Source organism: Corvus kubaryi, unplaced genomic scaffold (assembly GCF_017639235.1).
Source record: "Corvus kubaryi isolate FWS band 111438036 unplaced genomic scaffold, C.kubaryi_AGA036_p1.0 37249, whole genome shotgun sequence".
Taxonomy (NCBI): Eukaryota; Metazoa; Chordata; class Aves; order Passeriformes; family Corvidae; genus Corvus; species Corvus kubaryi.
The window spans coordinates 6,149,764-6,167,962 of NW_024581072.1; the positions used below are offsets into that span (position 1 = coordinate 6,149,764).

General features: G+C 45.1%; 1 protein-coding gene across 2 annotated transcripts in view; it reads left to right on the plus strand.

Annotated features, from left to right (window-relative positions):
- The window catches only part of CORO2A (coronin 2A), a 58,642-nt gene extending 43,205 nt beyond the window's left edge, over positions 1 to 15,437 (plus strand). For both annotated transcript variants that reach the window (XM_042023602.1, XM_042023603.1), the window contains 9 exons: positions 3,660 to 3,809; positions 4,362 to 4,541; positions 5,347 to 5,463; positions 7,710 to 7,814; positions 8,165 to 8,261; positions 10,071 to 10,183; positions 11,265 to 11,355; positions 11,635 to 11,900; positions 13,170 to 15,437. In XM_042023602.1, coding sequence (XP_041879536.1) covers positions 3,660 to 3,809; positions 4,362 to 4,541; positions 5,347 to 5,463; positions 7,710 to 7,814; positions 8,165 to 8,261; positions 10,071 to 10,183; positions 11,265 to 11,355; positions 11,635 to 11,900; positions 13,170 to 13,301 — 1,251 coding nt within the window. In that variant the 3' untranslated portion in view covers positions 13,302 to 15,437. The remainder of the gene's footprint in view (positions 1 to 3,659; positions 3,810 to 4,361; positions 4,542 to 5,346; positions 5,464 to 7,709; positions 7,815 to 8,164; positions 8,262 to 10,070; positions 10,184 to 11,264; positions 11,356 to 11,634; positions 11,901 to 13,169) is intronic.
- Positions 15,438 to 18,199: the final 2,762 nt, after the last annotated feature.

An 18,199-nucleotide genomic window follows, 5' to 3' on the forward strand; every position in this document is an offset into this window, starting at 1 on the left:
TTGTGTTGAAGGCAAGGTTGGGTGGTCTCTTTTACCATCTCTCCAGGCAACCTGTTCCTGTTCTTCACTGCTCCCATGGGGAATTTTTTTCCTTCCAGTATAGTTAATTGCTGTATCCTGTCCTCCTACCCTGCATTTCAAGACAGAGATTGGCTCTATTTTCTCAGTATTTAAGTATTGAAGGCTTTTATCAATTTGCCCGGAAGCTGTCTCTTCTCTGGGCTGAGCAAGCCCATCTCCCCCAGCTTCCACTCACAGTGCAAGTGCTGCAGACTCCTGAGCATCCTGGTGGCCTCTCCTGGACTCACAGGTTTATCAGCATCTTTCTTGCACTAGGGGGCTGCTGGATGCACTATCCCCAGCTTTCCTTTCTGGTTTTCTACAGAAACTTGACACTGGATCACTCCTCAGACTAAAGAATGGAAACATGGAGCATGTCACTGGTCTCAATACAAAAGTTGTTCCAGGAAGTTTGTCTGTGACTGTACTCTCTTTTTACTACTCTCCCATCCTCATCCTAGCACCAGGAAATGGTATCTTAGGGGTCCTCTGCACAGTGACATGGCATAGAGACATCTCCTCTCTACCTGCTAAGTGGCGAGGTGTGGCATTTAAGTAAAACCTTACAAAAGGAAGGCCTTGTTGCCTTTGTAAAATGATGGCTCAGGCCTGTTACTTTGGCTAGAGAAGGACTGTGAGAAAAGTTCATGAGAAGAAATACAATTAGTTTTTTCCCATGAGAATGGAGTATCAACAGAAGCATGAAAGTTAAACAGTAGAAGGAGAAAACAGCAACATATCTGCACCTGTTATTTGACTGAATGCTTGAATGCTTGTGCTATAGGTAGCCAATGGTAGTATATTGAAGTTAATAATAGCCAAGGAGTCTATTGTCGTAGTTTAGCAGCCAATGAATCTGTAACACAAATGATAACATACAAAAGGTGTGTAAAAGAGGCTGCTTTGTTTAATAAATGGCTTTTTGCCCTTTGTCTGAGGCACTATCCATGTGTGTCATTACTGCCCCAACAGCGACAGCGAGGACAGCAGTGTGTTTCTTGGGGTGACTGTCTTTCCTGATACCTTGTAGCTAGACCTTGGAGGTCACTTTGTCCAAGCCCTGCTCAAAGGTGGCCAGTTGAATGAATTGGGGTGTTCCAAGCCTCATTCAGATGAGCTGGGAAGATCTCTAAGGCTACAGATCCTGTGCACTGTTCTGGCTTGTGTGCAAAGATGCATCTAATTGCTTACTGGGCTGGGCCTCTCTTTGAAGAGGCCACAAGCTTCTGGGTAGATGATGGAAATTTCACTTCTCTCACATTTCTCAGAGGTTTCTTCACCATTAACCAGACTTTCTGGAGCTTGCCTTGGTGGTACCACTGTTACGAAAAAACAGTAAAAATAAAAATTCCTTAAAACATAGCAGTAAGAAGCAGACATTCTTTATTCAGCCAGATGCACAAGGGCATATCTCCTGTGAAATATTGTGCATGCTGACAACAGAAGAAACTCCTGTTTAGATACTGTATTTTACATGCATAGTCACTGATTTTCCCTGAATAAACATACATATGATAATCATTTCCCTCAAATCAGTAGCATATTTTCTCTTCCCTTTACACATGCGTTTTTCTGTCCTGGGGATCTCTTTGGTAGTCCCTGGTAGCTGGTGACCTCCAAAGTCATACCTGACTGCCCAGTGGACTGGTAAAAGTCGGCACAACTGGGCTGGTTGCTTTCCAGTTCTCCTTCTTACAGAATGGGCATTGTGCAGTTCCATAGGCCAGTGGTTTTTGAAGAATAAGCATTGTGTTAGCCCACCAGGTGCAGATGATTTTTCATCTGGCAGTACTACAGCTATCTTTTGTGGTGCGTAGCTGGAGCATGTAGAATGGTACTTTTGGGCATGGGAAGGATTGTATGTTCTCTGTGAACACTGAGTTCCAGTTCCCACTGCTGTTTGAGGCAGGCTTAGGACTGAGGCCAATGCAAATGGCTAGGGGCTGAGAGTTTGAGCTTATCATCTTACCCCTTCTGTTTCTCTTGGCAAATCGTCAGGCATGAAGAATTCAACTTGTTGAAGATCTTCTCCCCTCTGGTTAGAGGGAAAACTCTGTGTCTTTTACTTCATTTTATCAGGTTTTCTTCAAGATGTAGCAGGGTAGAGAGCTTGTTCATGCTTGGATTACTCATGCTTGGCCTGCAGGCCTGACTCCAAGGCCTGCTTATTCTGCACACTAAAGAACTGGCAATTTCTGCCATTTAATGCAGCCTGAGATTCCAGCCAGGTGCTTTTCTCTGCTTTTATCACCAACCATTTCACAGCATGAGGAGTGGATGGTTCATTCTAGGCAGCTTTTGTCAGTGTGAACAGAACCTATTTTTCCCTTTTCTACTCTCTCAGCCCCATTCCTTTAGTGATAGCTGTTGAAGCTGTAAAGTGCAATCTTTTCTCTAACTGCTGGAGGAGTTCAGGTGGATACTGCTGGACTCTACAGCTGTTATGTTTCTGGTGGACTTGATTCCTTAGTGGGAGAAACACTGCTGAGAAGAGTGCTCATGATGTTTTCCAGGAGGTCACAGAATTTGTGTTCCTTTCTTATTTGGCTTAAAAAAGGAGCCATCCTCATCAACCAAACAGCAGGACACTTGCGCAGGTGTGGCTGATTTCCACAAACTATGTTCCAAAGAGCATTTCACTTTTGCTTCAAGCTAAGACCTAGAAAAATTTTGACAAACACAGTAATTTTCATTGAGCCAAAGGATTAATCATCTGTTAGCATCCTAAATACTTGTGTTTGTAGGGTTAGTGTGAGAAAGACTCATTTTATACCCACATAGGTTCAGCCTTTCTTGCAGGTTTCCTCAACTGTTTTCTTCCACCACAGGAGGGCAGAGCATTTCTGTCGTCATGCAGCATCCTTCTAGAAGGACCCAGAGCTGTAGGTGGACCTATTACAAGACAGCACACTCCCAGTGCTGAGTGACTTCAGTGTAGTGCTTCCCAGTCTCTCTGCTCAGGGTGTCTACTCTGAGGCCACACGTGTGCTGTTCTGTGTACTTTGACAAATGGCTGTGTCATTTGCAAAGCGTTCAGCACCGGAGCAGCTTTCTGTGAGACAAACTTTTCTATAGCTGTCGTCTGACCAGAGGAATTCTCAGTTCCTTTGCCAGGTGGCATTGAATGGATCCTCAGAACCAGGATGAAGAGGGCCAGGAGAGCAGGAGAGGGTTGAGCTTGGATCAATCACTGCTATAATGTAGATTCATAGAATTATAATATCTTTTGGGACTCAGATTTGCTGGCTCCTGCTCAAAGTTTGTTAAGAGGCAAGGTCTGCAAGATCAGTGGTTTACTTCTTCCCCTTGGGAATAACTTTCCATAACTGTGCTGACAGCTTGGCCAAGTCTAAGGGTTGGATTGCCAAATTTAAAAAAAGCCCTGGTAGGACTGCTGTCTGAAGATAGAAGGTAAAGAGGAGTCTTCAGGTCCACAGAAGAGTAGAGACACAAATGACAAGGACTGGCATACAAAAAAGCCAGGCACATTCCTATTCACTACAAAGGGAATAATAATTCCAAGGCAGTAATAGCTATTGGTAAATTCCAAATTAGCTTCCGCTCAGGAAACTCACAAAGACCCATCCTGTGCCATTCAGGTTAAAATCTGGGACATCCCCAATCAGTTGCTAAAAAGAAACATCACTACTCCGAAGAAAGAACTCCTTGGGCATAATCGAAGAGTTGGTCTGATTGAATGGCATCCCACAGCTGGTAACATCCTCTTCAGCTCTGGCTATGACTACAAGGTGGGTCTGTGCTCCTGGAGCACCCTGTTTGGCTGGGTGTTTGAAATTTATTTTAATTTCAAGCTGTAAGATGGTACTGAAGAGTTTGGAAGCTTTCTTCAGGGGGAAATTCCATGGTGAATTCAATTGAAATTTTGAACTTGTAGCAATAATCCAAGGATATTGCTACAAGTTCAAAAGGACTGTCTAATTTTGCAGTCTTCTGATGAACTTCAGTCTACTCTGCACTTTGCATTTACTGAATTGGATACAGTATGCAATGCCATCCACTTTTGTTTGTGCTAGTGCAAATATCTGCAGTGATGTTGTCTATTTTTATGTATAAAATGTGGTTGCAAAGGAAATTAAAATATTGGACATTCTGAGCTGACACTGATGCACTGCTGTTAGTATCAGGAATTATTTTAGTTATTTTAAATGCTGGAGAACAATCACTTATGATAGTAAGACCTATACATGTAGAGAAAAGATGACAAAATGAATAGAGTGCACAAAGTCCCCTGGTGTGTGAGGCAGCAAAGGACTGATTTTTTTTTATTAATTTTGCTCCAGATAATGATCTGGAACCTTGATGTCAAGGATGCTGTCCTTTCAGAGCCAGTGAAGATTATTCATGTTCACAAAGATGTGGTCCTCTCCATGTCATTCAACACAGATGGCAGTCTCCTTGCCACTGCTTGCAGGGACAGGAAGATACGTGTGATAGACCCTCGTGCTGGAACAGTCCTACAGGTAGGTTGGATTCAGAGGTTTATGATCCAGCTGATCTCACCTCTTGGAGTGCTTCCTCTGCTGGGTAGCTTCATTGCCATAAAGGACGATGCATCTTGTGCCCTGAATTGCCCAAGGCACTGTATGGTACTATTGCCTTCTATTTTCTGTGGAACGCTGGCTGTCATTATTGAAAACAGGGATTTTGCATCTTGATACCGTGATCCTTGCTCCCTGAAACCTTACTTGGATGGCATTATTTTCATAGGTACCTCCTGCAGCCTCCTGAGGGACATGATGGGAGGGAGTGTAGAGATTAGGTGGACAGGTGGATGCAAGTGTACATCTGTCCCAATGATCAAGGTTGTTCTTGTTGCCTGGGTTTTGTTGGCTAGGTGAAGCTGGCTGCATTTTGTAGCCATTTGCACAGGTTTGTGTACACAGACAGTCCTGCCTGCATCTACTAGAGACTGCTGTCTTGCAAATATGTGAATCAATAGTTAGGGAGGAGAGATTGGCTCGGCTGGTCAGAGCAGGTGCTGATAACACCAGGATGGTGGGTTTAATCCCTGTATGGGCCAAGAGTTGGACTTGATGATCCCTGTGTGTCCCCTTCAATTCAGAGTATTTGATGATCAGTGATTGGTCATTCAGCTTTTGGGAATGATCCTGAAGAGTTTAGGCCACTTTTTTCAGATGCTCACTGTAGTTCAGCTGGGCTGAGCAGATCTTTCAGATGTTAGTGAATGAAAGTTGTCTTGTAACATGAAATGTAGCTATGCAACAGATGTTGTCTTACTTATGCAATGTTCTTTCTCTTCTACAGGAAGCAAGCTACAAGTCTCACAAAGCCAATAAAGTCTTATTCCTTGGAAACATGAAAAAGCTGTTCTCTACTGGAACATCTTGGTGGAATAATAGGCAAATTGCATTATGGGATCAAGTGAGTTGGACCAAAAATCTTAACCATACCAGCTTCAGTTTTCTCTCTTTGCTGTCTCTTTAACTTTTCCACCTGCCACATACATAAGAATTGATTTATAACAGCAATTCAGAAGTGATCTGTCAGATTCCTGAGGGGTGATAGGTCTTACTGCTGTGAGAGCTAACCGAGTTCTGAAGAAGCTTTCAACACAGAAGCCTATGAGAGCAAAGAGAATGCTATGCCCATGTCCTGGTCTTGGCTGGGACAGAATTAATCTTCTTCTTAGTAGTTGGCACAAGTCTGCCATTCAGTTTGGATTTAATACTGAAGGCGCACTGACATTTGCGGTGTTGCTACGTAGTGCTTACCCTAAGTCAAAGACTTTTCAGTGTCTCATGCTCTGCCAGTGTGCAGGTGCACGAGAAACCGGGAGGGAGGATATCCAGGACAGCTGATCTGAACTGGCCAAAGGGATATTCTATACCATAGAACGTCATGCTCAACTGGGGGGAGTTGGCCAGGAACCATGGATTGCTACTCAGGGACTGGTTGGGCATTGCTCAGCAAGTGGTGAGTGGTTGTGTTGTGCATCATTTATTTTTCTTGAGTTTCATTCCTCTGTCTCCCTTTTCTTTTCATTTAATTGTTTTTGTTCTATATTTTGCTTTTTCTTCAATTATTGAACTGTTCTTATCTCAACTAGGAGTTTACCTTTTTCTGATTCTCTTCCCCATCCCACCAAGGGGAAGTGAACAAATGGCTGCATGGTACTTAGTAGCTGACTGAGGTTAAACCACAACAGCCCACTACAAGAAGAAATTGTTCAAAGGACCTCTGTGTGGTTACTGTAGCTCTGACTTAACGTGGCTCTTACTGGTCTTACTGGCAAACTGGTCCTGCTGCTGGAAAGAGAAATGAGCTCTAGACACAGCCTACTCAGATGAAGCCCTCAATGAAGAAAAGTATGTAGTGTGTTTTTGATTTCTGATGATTCCTGACAGTAGTGTACTGAGGTAGTGCTTAATTGGTCATTTCCAAGACGTGGTCTCCCGTCAGGATGGCTGCTAGCCTTGTGAAGCCCTGCTCTCATCTACTGTTTCATATGCAGTGAGATTTTTTACTTTGTCAGCATCTAAATATGTCCCTCTGCATCAACTGCCATGCAGCACAATCTTTTGTCTCTTTGTAGTGCTGTCACTCTTTGTTACCAGACAAAGCTGGTAGACCAAGCCTATGATTTGCTATGTTTTGGCTATGTTTGGACATGGCTTCTTCTCACATGTGAGAGGCAAAGCACTGTATTGCTGTCTGAAGGCTTTCCACAATGCTGAGCAGTGCTGTGACACATCATGGGTGTCACATTAGGGTTTCACATGCTTGGTTTAGAAACTCAGTGGGAAGATCTGTGAGGCAAGGTATGTACAGTCTCCTTAGGAACAGGGATCGGCACAGGGCCTGCCCAGCAGGCCTCTTTCTCAGGTCCACATCCACCCATGCCATCTTTGAATCTAAACAGAAGCCTTGGCTTCCCGCAGCCTGCAGCTGGTCAGTTCTGCAGGACAAAATGTGTGTTAACCCTCTGCTACACACATGTTTATGTGAGAATCACCAGATGAACAGCCATGGGACAACATAGTCTGCCCTGTTGGTCCTCCGAAGATCACTCCCTTCAGCAGTGCAGGGATAGCTTTGTACAAGACATGCCAGCTTTGCGTATGGAGTGTTATGCTGTGTCCTCCTACATGGCTTACCTGCAAAAATCCAGTGGGAGATTCTGTCCTTGCAACAGGCACCTCCCCACTGTGCAGTGCTGAGCTGCTTGGCTGATGCAGACTGCTCTTGTGGGTGGTGCACTGTTGTGCAGGTATTGCCTTGACTAGAGGTTTTGAGAGAACATGAGTAAAATTTAGTGTGAATTTTACACCAGCAATGCAGGTGTACCCTGAAGGCCCCTTCATCTCCTGTGGTCTGGCCCACATAGGGGCAGGCAATGTTACCGTATCTACCCTGAAATGCCATCAGATGCCTGAGGTGCTACAGTGGTAGGAACTGATGTCCTGCCCTCAGTCAAGGCCTGGGACAGAGCACCCGTTTCCCACCCACAGAGCTTTGCAGCAGTCTGGGCATGGCCCCCTGCTCAGGGCTGTGGGTCATTACACAGAGCTGCGTTCACATGCCACTGCCAGGTGGGGTTCAGGGGAGGTGTCCGGACTTGAGGCGACTGACAGGTGATTGCAGCTGACTTTTTTCTGTGTCCTGCCCAGAATGACCTTTCTGTACCTTTACTGGAGGAGGATCTGGATGGCTCCTCAGGACTACTGTTTCCTGTCTATGACTCTGACACACACATGCTTTACGTGGTGGGAAAGGTAAGTACTTTCCACATCAGCAAGTGCAGGCCTGTTTGATTCTGCTCTCAGCTGGCGTTGCAACAGACTGAAGTCAAAGATGCTCCTGAAGCATGTTGACCTAAGGATATGAGCAGATGGGAGGGGGGCAGAGGGTGCTTCAGCATTGGGCCACATTTACCATGTTTACAGATGTTCCATGTTTATTGTGGAGAGGTACACAGCTGGGTCCTAACCTTCCCGTATAGGAATCTTAGGGTAAACATTTGGTTCATTGTTGATCCTGCATGGCTTTTTGGGGCCAGGAATTCTTTTCAGGCTTTCATGCTGAACAGCAGAGTCTGGCTGATGTTGATTTTCTTTGCCTTTAGGGTGATGGAAACATACGGTACTATGAGATAAGCCCTGAGAAACCATACCTGAACTACCTGATGGAATATCGTTCTCACTTACCACAGAAGGGAATTGGTGAGTAGCAGCATGTCTAATGTTTCAAGAGGATTGTGGCTTCTTTATTTTAGAGGCTGCCAGAGTCTAGGACTATCCAAAATATCATTTAGAAAAGAGAATGGGTCAGATTCCTCCACCTGGGTTTACAGGTGCTTACAGTCAGCTTGGCCCAGGTCACCCATTATCACAGGTGGTATTACAGAGTCAGAGCTTGGGCCCTTCGGACCAGCAGAGCATGGGCTGGGCAGTTTTACCACTCACTGCTGCATCTCCTCTCACATACCTGGTCAAGGTGGAAAGGAGGATAGTCTGGATTTAAAGGCAGAGAATGGTCCTTGTCATTTGTCAATCTGCTTCAAGATTTTTGTCACTGAACTCTATTTCCATTGTTCCTACTGTGTGATATCTCTGGTAACAAATGCTTCACATCTTAATGCCTTCAGTCTATTGGTTGTCTACCTCCTTTTTTACTGACATTTCCTATTTAGAAATAGATCTACTGTGATTAGGTCACCACGCCTCCTTTGGACACCCTTGCTTATTAACCTGTCTGGGTACTACCCGCTGTTTAACTAATTCAAGCTACAGAATTTAGCTTTCAGCCCTCAAACCATATTGTTAGCCCTTTCTTGAACCTTCTCTGGTCTACTCTGTAAGTCATATTCCTCTACAGACTGACATGTTTCTAGGATCATTAACACCCCTCCACACTACCTGTGGACACTCCTGCTGTTAGAGGAAATTAGTACAGATATTTGGCAGCACTGAATTTTGTCCCGGCAGGTTGCCTTAAAAAAAATTAAAAGGAATATATTATTTAAAACTTAACTGTAAGGATCTTCTCATTATTCAGTTTTTATAATCCTTCAGTATGACATCATTATTTCTCATTGTCATAGTCTCTTTAAAAATAATTTCATTAAAAGGAAGTGTATAAGTGTTTTTAAAAGGCCTCAGTGAATCACGTCTACTTCCCTAACCTGCTTTGTTCAGCTGATCAAGCGTACTGCTAAGGTTATTGCACAAAACTTCCTTTTCAATATTACCAAAATAAAGTACTGAGTGGAGCAGTGGAGTTTAGATTGTAAGATTAGAATAGTTTAGATTGTAAGTTTAGACTGCATAATGTAAGGAACAACAGGCCTTCATGTAAAATCTACTGCTTAGTGAAGTCACTGGGTATTAGTAGAAAACTAAGCTTGGGCACTATGAAACAAGGTCTAGAAGCATAGGGAATATCTTTTGTTAAGGGAATTGACATGGATATAGCTTTGGACTGTACAAACTAAGGGGAGAGAAACCCACTGAGGTTATCAGGTACTTAGAGACCTTGTGTGGATTAGCCAGTCCTTAAAACAAAAATGGACAGAACAGATGTTCACATCCTTCTCATATTCATTTCTGTTTTGGGACAGCATTAGGGGAGGATACTGGGCTGGAAGGTGTTTCAGCCATATATAGCTATTGTGGTGTTGTTTAGGTGTCCTGAAATCCCTTCCTGGTGATTCTGATACTCAAATCCTGTGGCATCACCTGCCAGTTCTGTTCATTCTGGTCACTCTATTTGGAGCTCATTAGAATGAATAAAGAACAGGAGGCTTAGCATGAAAACCACATACCCTGTATGTAACAACATGGTCTGACAGAAAAAAAAAATTATTTAGTTTTGTAATTTGTGCCACTGAGCCGATTTTGGATGCAGACTTCATGCTGATATGGTGCTGATAGTATGACTCCTTTCATTGTTTGATGTCCCTTCTCCCATGGTTGATTACATTAACTTTCCTACGGAGATTTATACTCCATTTTTTAATGCTCTTCCCCCAGGAATGATGCCAAAGAGAGGTCTTGATGTGGCAGCTTGTGAAATTTTCCGTTTCTATAAACTGATCCCAACTAAAAGCTTGATCGAGCCCATCTCAATGATTGTGCCTCGACGGGTAAGTCAACCTCAGGTCGTGTTCATATCTGAGGTAAATATCTGTGGAAAAATGAGACCATTGCTTCCTCTCTGTGACTCTTGGGAGCAGGAGAGTAGGTAGAACAAGAGATTTTCTCTCTCCTGGCGTGAGGGACATAGCTGGCCAGTTTCTGGGGCAGCCCTGCCAATAAACCCTGTCTGGGTAACTCAAGAGTTACTCAGTGGTTAGGTCTCTATTTAATGTTTGACTTTCTAAGACATGCTACCAGGTCTGCTAGCTGTCTGTAAACTTCTCCAATAGAATCTGTTTGACATAATGACAAAAGAGGGAGAGGGGTGGGAGTTGATGTTGGGTGGCATGAAAATCTCCTTGTGGAAGGAAGCAGAATCACCCTGGCAAAACAGGAACTATGAATTCATGGGTCTCTGCACCTTGGGTACAGTTGTGTTACAGACAGTTGTTCTGCAGCATGTAAGGCACGACCCGTTGCACTGAGGGTGATGTAGAAGTAAGTCTCAGAGGTGGTGTCATTAGAGAAAGAAACAGGCCTTGAATCTGTAGCTAGCCAAAGTAGCTCCTGTGTGAGCATAGGTACATGGGAAATGGCAGCACTGTGCCCTCTACTTCCAGAAAATAGAGTATGAAAAGAAGGTATGAGTTCCTTGAATTCAGAGACCCAAAAGAACTAATGCTCATTGCAACTCCCAACCAGGCGTGTTCCTCCAGCTTAATCTCCTTGGCCAGTTTCTGTCAGTTGATGATCAGCTGATGCTTTGTGACTTGTCCATCCTTTGTATCCACATATTCATTCTGAGGAACATGATTTCATGGGAGTTGAGTTGGCGTATGTCAACTTCCCCCGGTCTGAAGACCTCACTGGCATGAATTAAATTAGGCCTTCAGATGCAAGTCTCCTAGTTGGGGTGAGGAGCAGAGAGGCTCAGAGCAGGTGAAAAGACTTTATCTCCGTGCCAGTGAGTGCTCATGACACTCCCTGTGCTGAAGGGGAATAAACTCATTTCTCCACCACAATCCAATATAACCTCTTTAAGCCAAAATCTCACTGACATGATTACTCTGGACTTTTGTTTGCTTCCAGTCGGAATCATACCAGGAAGACATCTACCCCTTGACTGCAGCAGCCCAACCGGCACTGTCAGCACAACTATGGCTGAACGGGTTTAACAAAGGTCAGCACATGGAGAGCTCCCCAGCCCTTCAGCTTACTAGGGCTTGGGTAAGATGCTGCCAGCTCTCTGGCCTGTTACCTGCCAGAGAAAGAGGAAAGAAGGAAAAGGAGAGACACAGTAAATATGGCTGGAATCTAAAATAACTTGGTGGCTGTGAATTCTGGAAGCTGCTCCGGTCAAGTGCCTCCATGTTTATCTCTGCAGGTTGTTGGAATAAATTGCTTACAGCTGATTTCTGGATGTGGTTTGTGAGTGCTAACTTGTCTCCTCCCTCCCTAGGACCTCTTCTGGTATCCCTAAAACCAGGCTCTGAAGCTGTGAGCTCCTTACCACAGTTTCTTGACCCAGAGCCATTTACAAAAGTTACTGACCTGAGCCAACAAGAGGGAGGAAGAATGTCTCTGGAGGACAAGCAGAAGCTAGGAGAGATCAGAGATAGCAGAAAAAAGATGAAATCGGAGGAGGAATTGCCAAGCAGTAAGAAAATGTGCCTCTTCAATGGCTCTGACATATTTGAGTGTCCACCACCAAAAACTGAAAATGAGGTACGAATGTCTGGGATGAAGTGTTGGGGCTGTGGGGGAAGCCCAAAGCCAGATGACAAAAGGATGCCTTTCACCTGGTGGCAATTCAGGGAGGCTTTGTTTTGCAGGCCTGTGTCAGTGCAAGCTCTTTGTTCTTTGTGGGGGCAAAAACTCTGCCTGACCTGGCTGCCACATGGGAAGCAGAATGTGTCCCAGCAGCACCCCGGCTGAGGGGGTCTGGAAAGGAGGGGGCAGTCAGCGTTCTCGCTTCCTAGGCATTCTTGTGGCACAGACCTGCCTGGTGGCTGGCTGGGTACAAGGAGGTCCTTGTGACTTCCAGGTTCTAGAGAAGAGAAGGGGGGGGTTTATGCAGAATAACCCTTTGATGAGAGCTGCAGTCAGCAAGCCTGGTGAGGCAGCAGGGACTTCTGTGAAAGGAGTGGGTGTAACCCTGGTGCATCCATGTAGTCTTAACTGCCTGACTGTATTGTGAATCCTGACATGAGAAAGGGTCTATTTCTGCCTCTGGCTCAGCAGCTCACTACGGAGGGACAACTTGATAGTGCAGTGCTATTGAGGTTGGCTGCTGGTTGCAGCATGCACCTGGGACAGGCTCTAGAAAAGGTCCTGGCAGCTCCATAATTTGTCTTTAGTCATGGACAACCACCTCTCTGTATAGTGATCAAAGCTGGCACAGTGGTACATCTCTCTGGTGATTTGTCAGCCTCCCACTGTTGGCAGCTTAGGGACATTTTCAACTACATGCAATGTGTTTGCTTTTAGGAACCCTGGAATAATTTTCTTTCCATACCTGTGCTGAGGTCCCCTTTCATCTCTGCAAGATTTTAGCATCTGCACCTTGATAGGGCAGGAATTTCTGCATCTTAATGTCCCAGTGGTATGAAAAAGGGTATTTTTCTACATGCTTCTGAGCTGGCACCCCAAGGTTACAGAAGCAGCCCTTGTAGAGCTGGGTGCTCTGCTGCATGCATAATGAAAGACTATGCTAGTCCCAACTGGAAGAAGAAAAGAGAACTTGCCCAAGGTCAGAGAAGGAGATGTGGCATACCTAGGAATTTAGACTCCAAATACTTTCTGTGGAACACCTGCAGTCACAGCCCAATCTAGTGGACAACAGGAGTACTGCTGATGTTGTCAGGCATATATAGGTTGGTTGAAGGCCTCCTCCTTAGATGTTTCTCTCAGAAGTGATGACAGCTCTGGTGGCATTGTTAGGTTAAGCCTGTGTTTTCTTAGTGTAAAGTAAGTAAAATGTGTGCTTTCTTACAGCTTTTGCAGATGTATTTCCGGCAACAGGAAGAAATCCGTCGACTACGTCTGTTAGTAAACCAGAGAGATGTCCAAATTAAACAGCTGAAGCTGGAGCTCATGAATGTCAGAATGGACACACAGGAAAACTGAGGGTGCTAGCCTGAAGCTCTTTGTATCTGTGGAAAATGGGGGAGACTTCAGTTCTTGTGGATAACTCCTCCTAGGTTTTTTACTGGGGGTAAAATTGATATTTCAGGCAGCATGGACTTCCCTGGCTTGTGGTGATCACATTTCCCTAATCATCACCAGACAGTTTTTGATGGATTTGCTGTGCTTTTTCAGGCTCTCCTTGCTTGCCTGCTCACCAATGTCAGAAACTTGGGTGTTAATGCTAGTGAGAGACTTTGGAAATTCTTGCTCTTCTGGTCCTGGAGAAGCTACATGTTAACCTCTAGGAACAACCTGTTCTGCTGCCCCTCCATGTGACAGGAGGATGGGAGACTGAAGGCAGCTGCCAGATCCTTTGCTCACCCTGAGGCCCAGCAATGTGGCTCCTGTCCTCTTGCCCAGGGAGTCCACTCTGCTGAGCTTCAGAGGCACCTCTAACTCCAAAGGGATCCTCATGCACCCCTCTCACCTCACAGCTTGGCTCTGCCCCCAGGTGGTTTGGGAAGGCTGTGGCTGCCCTGACCTGGTGCTGGGGATAGTCCCACTCTGAGTGGGAGGCTGCACTGGGGGTGCCAAGGGCCGGCACTTTTGTGATAGGTAAAGAAGAGTCGGCATTGGGGGATCCTACTTTAAAAGGGTGATGGTATGGGCTAGTTCTCACCAGAGAAGCTGCAGAGTCTCTGTGTCCTGTGAGTCAGTGGCCTTCTTTCCCTCCTTCTGCCAAAGACCAGCTGCAGTCAGTTGGGGGTCCTCAGAGAAATGAGGACAACATTTAAAGCTGCATAGTGTTGACAGCAGGGGAATTTGCCAAGAAGGTTTAAAAGGATGAATGGGGAGTTGGACCCCCAACCCACTGCAGACATTTCAGCAATGGTGCTAGAAGAGTTGTGTCAACCACAGTAAGACCACAGGGCTGTGGCCAGTCATGAACAGCCCTCCAGGGCTGCTGAAGTATCACTTGTCCTTAATGCCTGCAGCTGCTGCTTCCTTAGCTCCCAGGTGCCAGAACCTTGTCCCATTTCTGCAGCCATCTACAGCTGCAGGTTCCCTCTTGCCAGCTGTGTTGTCCAGCCCCCTGCATCCTCCCAGGCTGCTCAGCCTTCCTGAGCCCTGTGGCCACACTGATCTGTGCCCTTCAGCACCAGCTCTCTGGCTCAATGCTGGACCTTATGGAGATGTCTTAAACCCAAGCAGAGCAAACACTGTTTAACCTGTATCTTTGCACCTCTATTGTGGCACATAGCAATCACAGAATCAGCTAGGTCCAGGGGATATGTCTAGGACACATCCTTGTCACCAGATGTGTTTTATTGGCTGCATTTTTTTGTGCTCGTTTTTTCCATACAAAATAAATTATTTAAATTATTTCCAAGGTAAAGTAACTTTTCCTGGGGATTTTTACATCCTCTTGAGGACTGTTTCTTTGTTATTCTGTGACTGACTAGCATAGAGAATGGTTGGTCACTGTGGTTCTTATCCTAGGGTTGTGTTGATTTCAGCATTTATGGAAAAGAAGGTGTTTTCATTTAGGCTTTGGTGAGACTATTTAATCAAAACTTCTTTTTTAGACAGTATGCCTGTAAAAGCGTGGACTGTGAAATGTATTTCAATTTGGAGCTTAACTTCAACCACTAATCTTTCACATGGAAAAAACCTTGAGGAAATAGAGTTATGCATTCATGATCTGTGCCTAAATAGTCTTGAGTGATCATTTTAACAATTTCTAAGACTCCTAAAAGCTTTGTGAGAAGCTGTTGAACATGGGGATAAAAACTAAATCTGTGCAATGAAAAGCAAATATAACTGAATAATAAATATATTTAGAGTTTACTTTTTGATACATGCAAAATTGTTGTTTTATTATTGTATTGCTGAAGTTACTGAAACTTAAGCTGAATCAAGGTCAGAAAGGAGCATCACCTACTGTCTCTTTTGCTTGCGTCAAGCTGTGGCCTTACATTAGTAGGTAGGTTGTACACAGTCTAATGCAGATGGCCCTGTTTTTTTACATCCTTCCCAGTTACCCTTGATGCCACAAAGGGGTGGCAGTTTCACACTGCTTTGTGCTGAATTGCTGTGTATGTTGTCTTGAGTAAAGTCTGTCCTGCTGGAGATGCATTCTGTGTCATGAGGTGTTTCCTGCTGTCTTGCAGTCCTGGCTCTTCTCTTGTGCCGTACACTCTGACCAGGCTCTTTTAGATTCCACATAAGGAGGGCTTAGTGTGTTATTACCAAATTTATTTATTTGAAGACAGGATTTTGATTTAGCAGACTGAAGTAGCATGGACAATACAAGCACAATATAACAGCTGCAACCTCCAGCTAGATCACAATACAAACGAAATTCCCATTATGCTTACTGTCATGATGCTGGGTATCTCCAATCACCAGGAAAAAATGTGTTGGCTGAAGTGAGCTCAAGTCTCAAGTAGCTCTCTTTAAAGCTCATTTTGTTGTTTTTGTTTTGTTTTGCTCTGATTCCCATAGGCACGGTAGCTGTGATGAAAATCTGAAGAACCAGTGCCTGTGCTCGTGTCCTGTGAGCTGTCTTTCACTGTAGTAGTTTGTTGATCTGTCACAGCTTTGGGCATGGAAATGTTCATGGCTGCATTCAAGATGTAATTTTTAATCTTTCTTGTAGCATATTTTAGGCCAGTGTAAGGAGAAAAAATGGTGGAAATTGCTGGAGAAGACTGTGCTGGGGACTTTGTGCACCAGCCATGTCCTCAGGGTGCTATGCCGTCCTTGCCTCCTGGTCTTGTAAGGAACCTCGTGCTGGTGAGAGTGTCTGAGCAGGGACTGCTTCCGTCCTTGGGGGCTGACACAGTCTCACTGCTCTGAGCAAAACCTAGAAAAAGGTGGCAGCAGGCAGATTAGTGTGGGAGGCAGAGGAAGAGCCTGCAGTGCCTTTGTGACTCTGGTGTTATGGTTACTAAATCACAAAGAGAGAGGAAAACACAGCCCTGCAGTTAGTTTGCCTGCTAATTTAGAGCCACAACACTTGACATCTTCACACTCTACTCTAGGCCAGCAGCTAACTGCAGAATAAAACCTAGTCAATAGTTGTCATTTTCTATTTATTTCTCATCTTGGAAGGCGGTACCCTTGGTGTGCCCAAGGAGCTGCAAGCAGAAGAGAACATGGAGATGATGCCCCCTCATTTGCCCTGCAGTGGGAAGCAGCAGGTCACCCTTGTTGGTCTTGGGCTGGATGGCATGCAACCCTATCACAGAGTGGCTGCAAGCTGCAGGGAGGCACTGAAGTGATGTTGCAGTATCAGGAATTGCCTCTTGGACATGCTGCAGCACCATTTCCGAGTGGGATCTCTGAGCTTGTGCTGGAGCCACTGCAGTCTGTCTACAACTTAACTGTGCTGGGGAGCCCAGAACTGGACTTGGCACTCCTCACATGGTGTCAGTAGCACTGAGGGTAGAGGAAGGACAAATTCCCCTGAGCTGCTCTCAGTGTACTTCTAAATACAGCTGAGGATACTGTTGGTCATTTTGGCAGCAAACCAGTGTTGCTGACTCAAGCTCACCTTACTGTCCAGCAGGACCTCACAGAACTTCTCTGCAGAGCTGCTTGTCAGCTGCACAAGTCCCCACCTGGTGCATGGAGCTACTTCTCAAATGCAGGACTGTGCAGTTGTCCTTGCTGTGCTTCATCACATTTCTCCCTGCCCAGCTCTGCATTTCTTCTGAGGTTTGACAAAAGTGCAGCACAACTGTCTGCTGCACCTTCCTCTCCTCCCACTTTTATGTGCTCTGCAAACTTGCTTGACTCTGTACTGTCACATCCTGCAGGTCACTAATGGAGAGGTTCAACAGCTTTGGATTTGTTTTGTAAACAGTTTTTGGCTTTCTGCTCAGAAATCCAGGCTGACTACTCCTGAGCACCTTCTAATTCTGCATGCCTTTGGAAATGCTCTCCAGGAGCATTTTCTCCAACATCTTCCAAAGGATTGCATAAGGCTGTAGTTGATTCATCTTCTTCATTACATGGTTAGAAGGCAGGGCTGAGAGTCAGTCATTTGCAACCTTTCCTACTCACCTCCACCTTTCAAAGAACATTGAGAGTGGCCTTGCAATGCCACCAGCCTTCACTTTCCTCAGCACACTTGGATCAAACCCATCTGGCCCCACAAACCTGTGTACATGCAGGGTGTTGAAGTATACCTTAACCCAGTCCTCTGTATTTTATACTCCCTAATCTGGTATGCAGCAGGTATCTACTTATCTACCTCAACATTATCAATTTTTCTCTGCCAGCTTTCCCTCCCCTTAAAACCTGGTTATGTTTTTCAGATTCTCACCATGGCTGCCATGCTCACAGGAGTCAGAAGTCTGCTGTGAACAGCAGCTGTGCAACCAGTGGTTCACACGGTTTCTGCTGATTCCTCTTTGGGCGCAATGGAGAAAACCACTTGGGGGTCCATGCTCTTCAGCAATGCCCCTCAAGCCTGCTAGTTACACTTGATAACTCTCAGGTCACCCCTGGCTGTGTCTTTGGTACAGACTTGAAAAAACAGCACTGTATAGTAGGAACCCAGATAAGCCTTGGTAGCCTCTGCACAACATTCTCAGTGAAAACTGCAGAAGCAAACCTCCCTAAATAATAAATCTGATCAGCAGAGTCGTGGACAGCAGTGTCCTCTAACTATCACTTGTCACTTCCTTCCAGTTGTTTTAAGTGGCTCACATGCACCTAGGAAACCCCTTTCTGTTGGTCCCGACAAGGCTGGGACTCAGGCTACGTGGTTAGAGCTATGATGCTTAAAATTCTGCACCTCTGAGCTACCGGCAATTGCTGCTTCTGTCAGCAAATTAATCTCTCCTGAGTAAGATCTTTGTGCAGAACTAGAGAAAAAAAGTTTCTGAGTT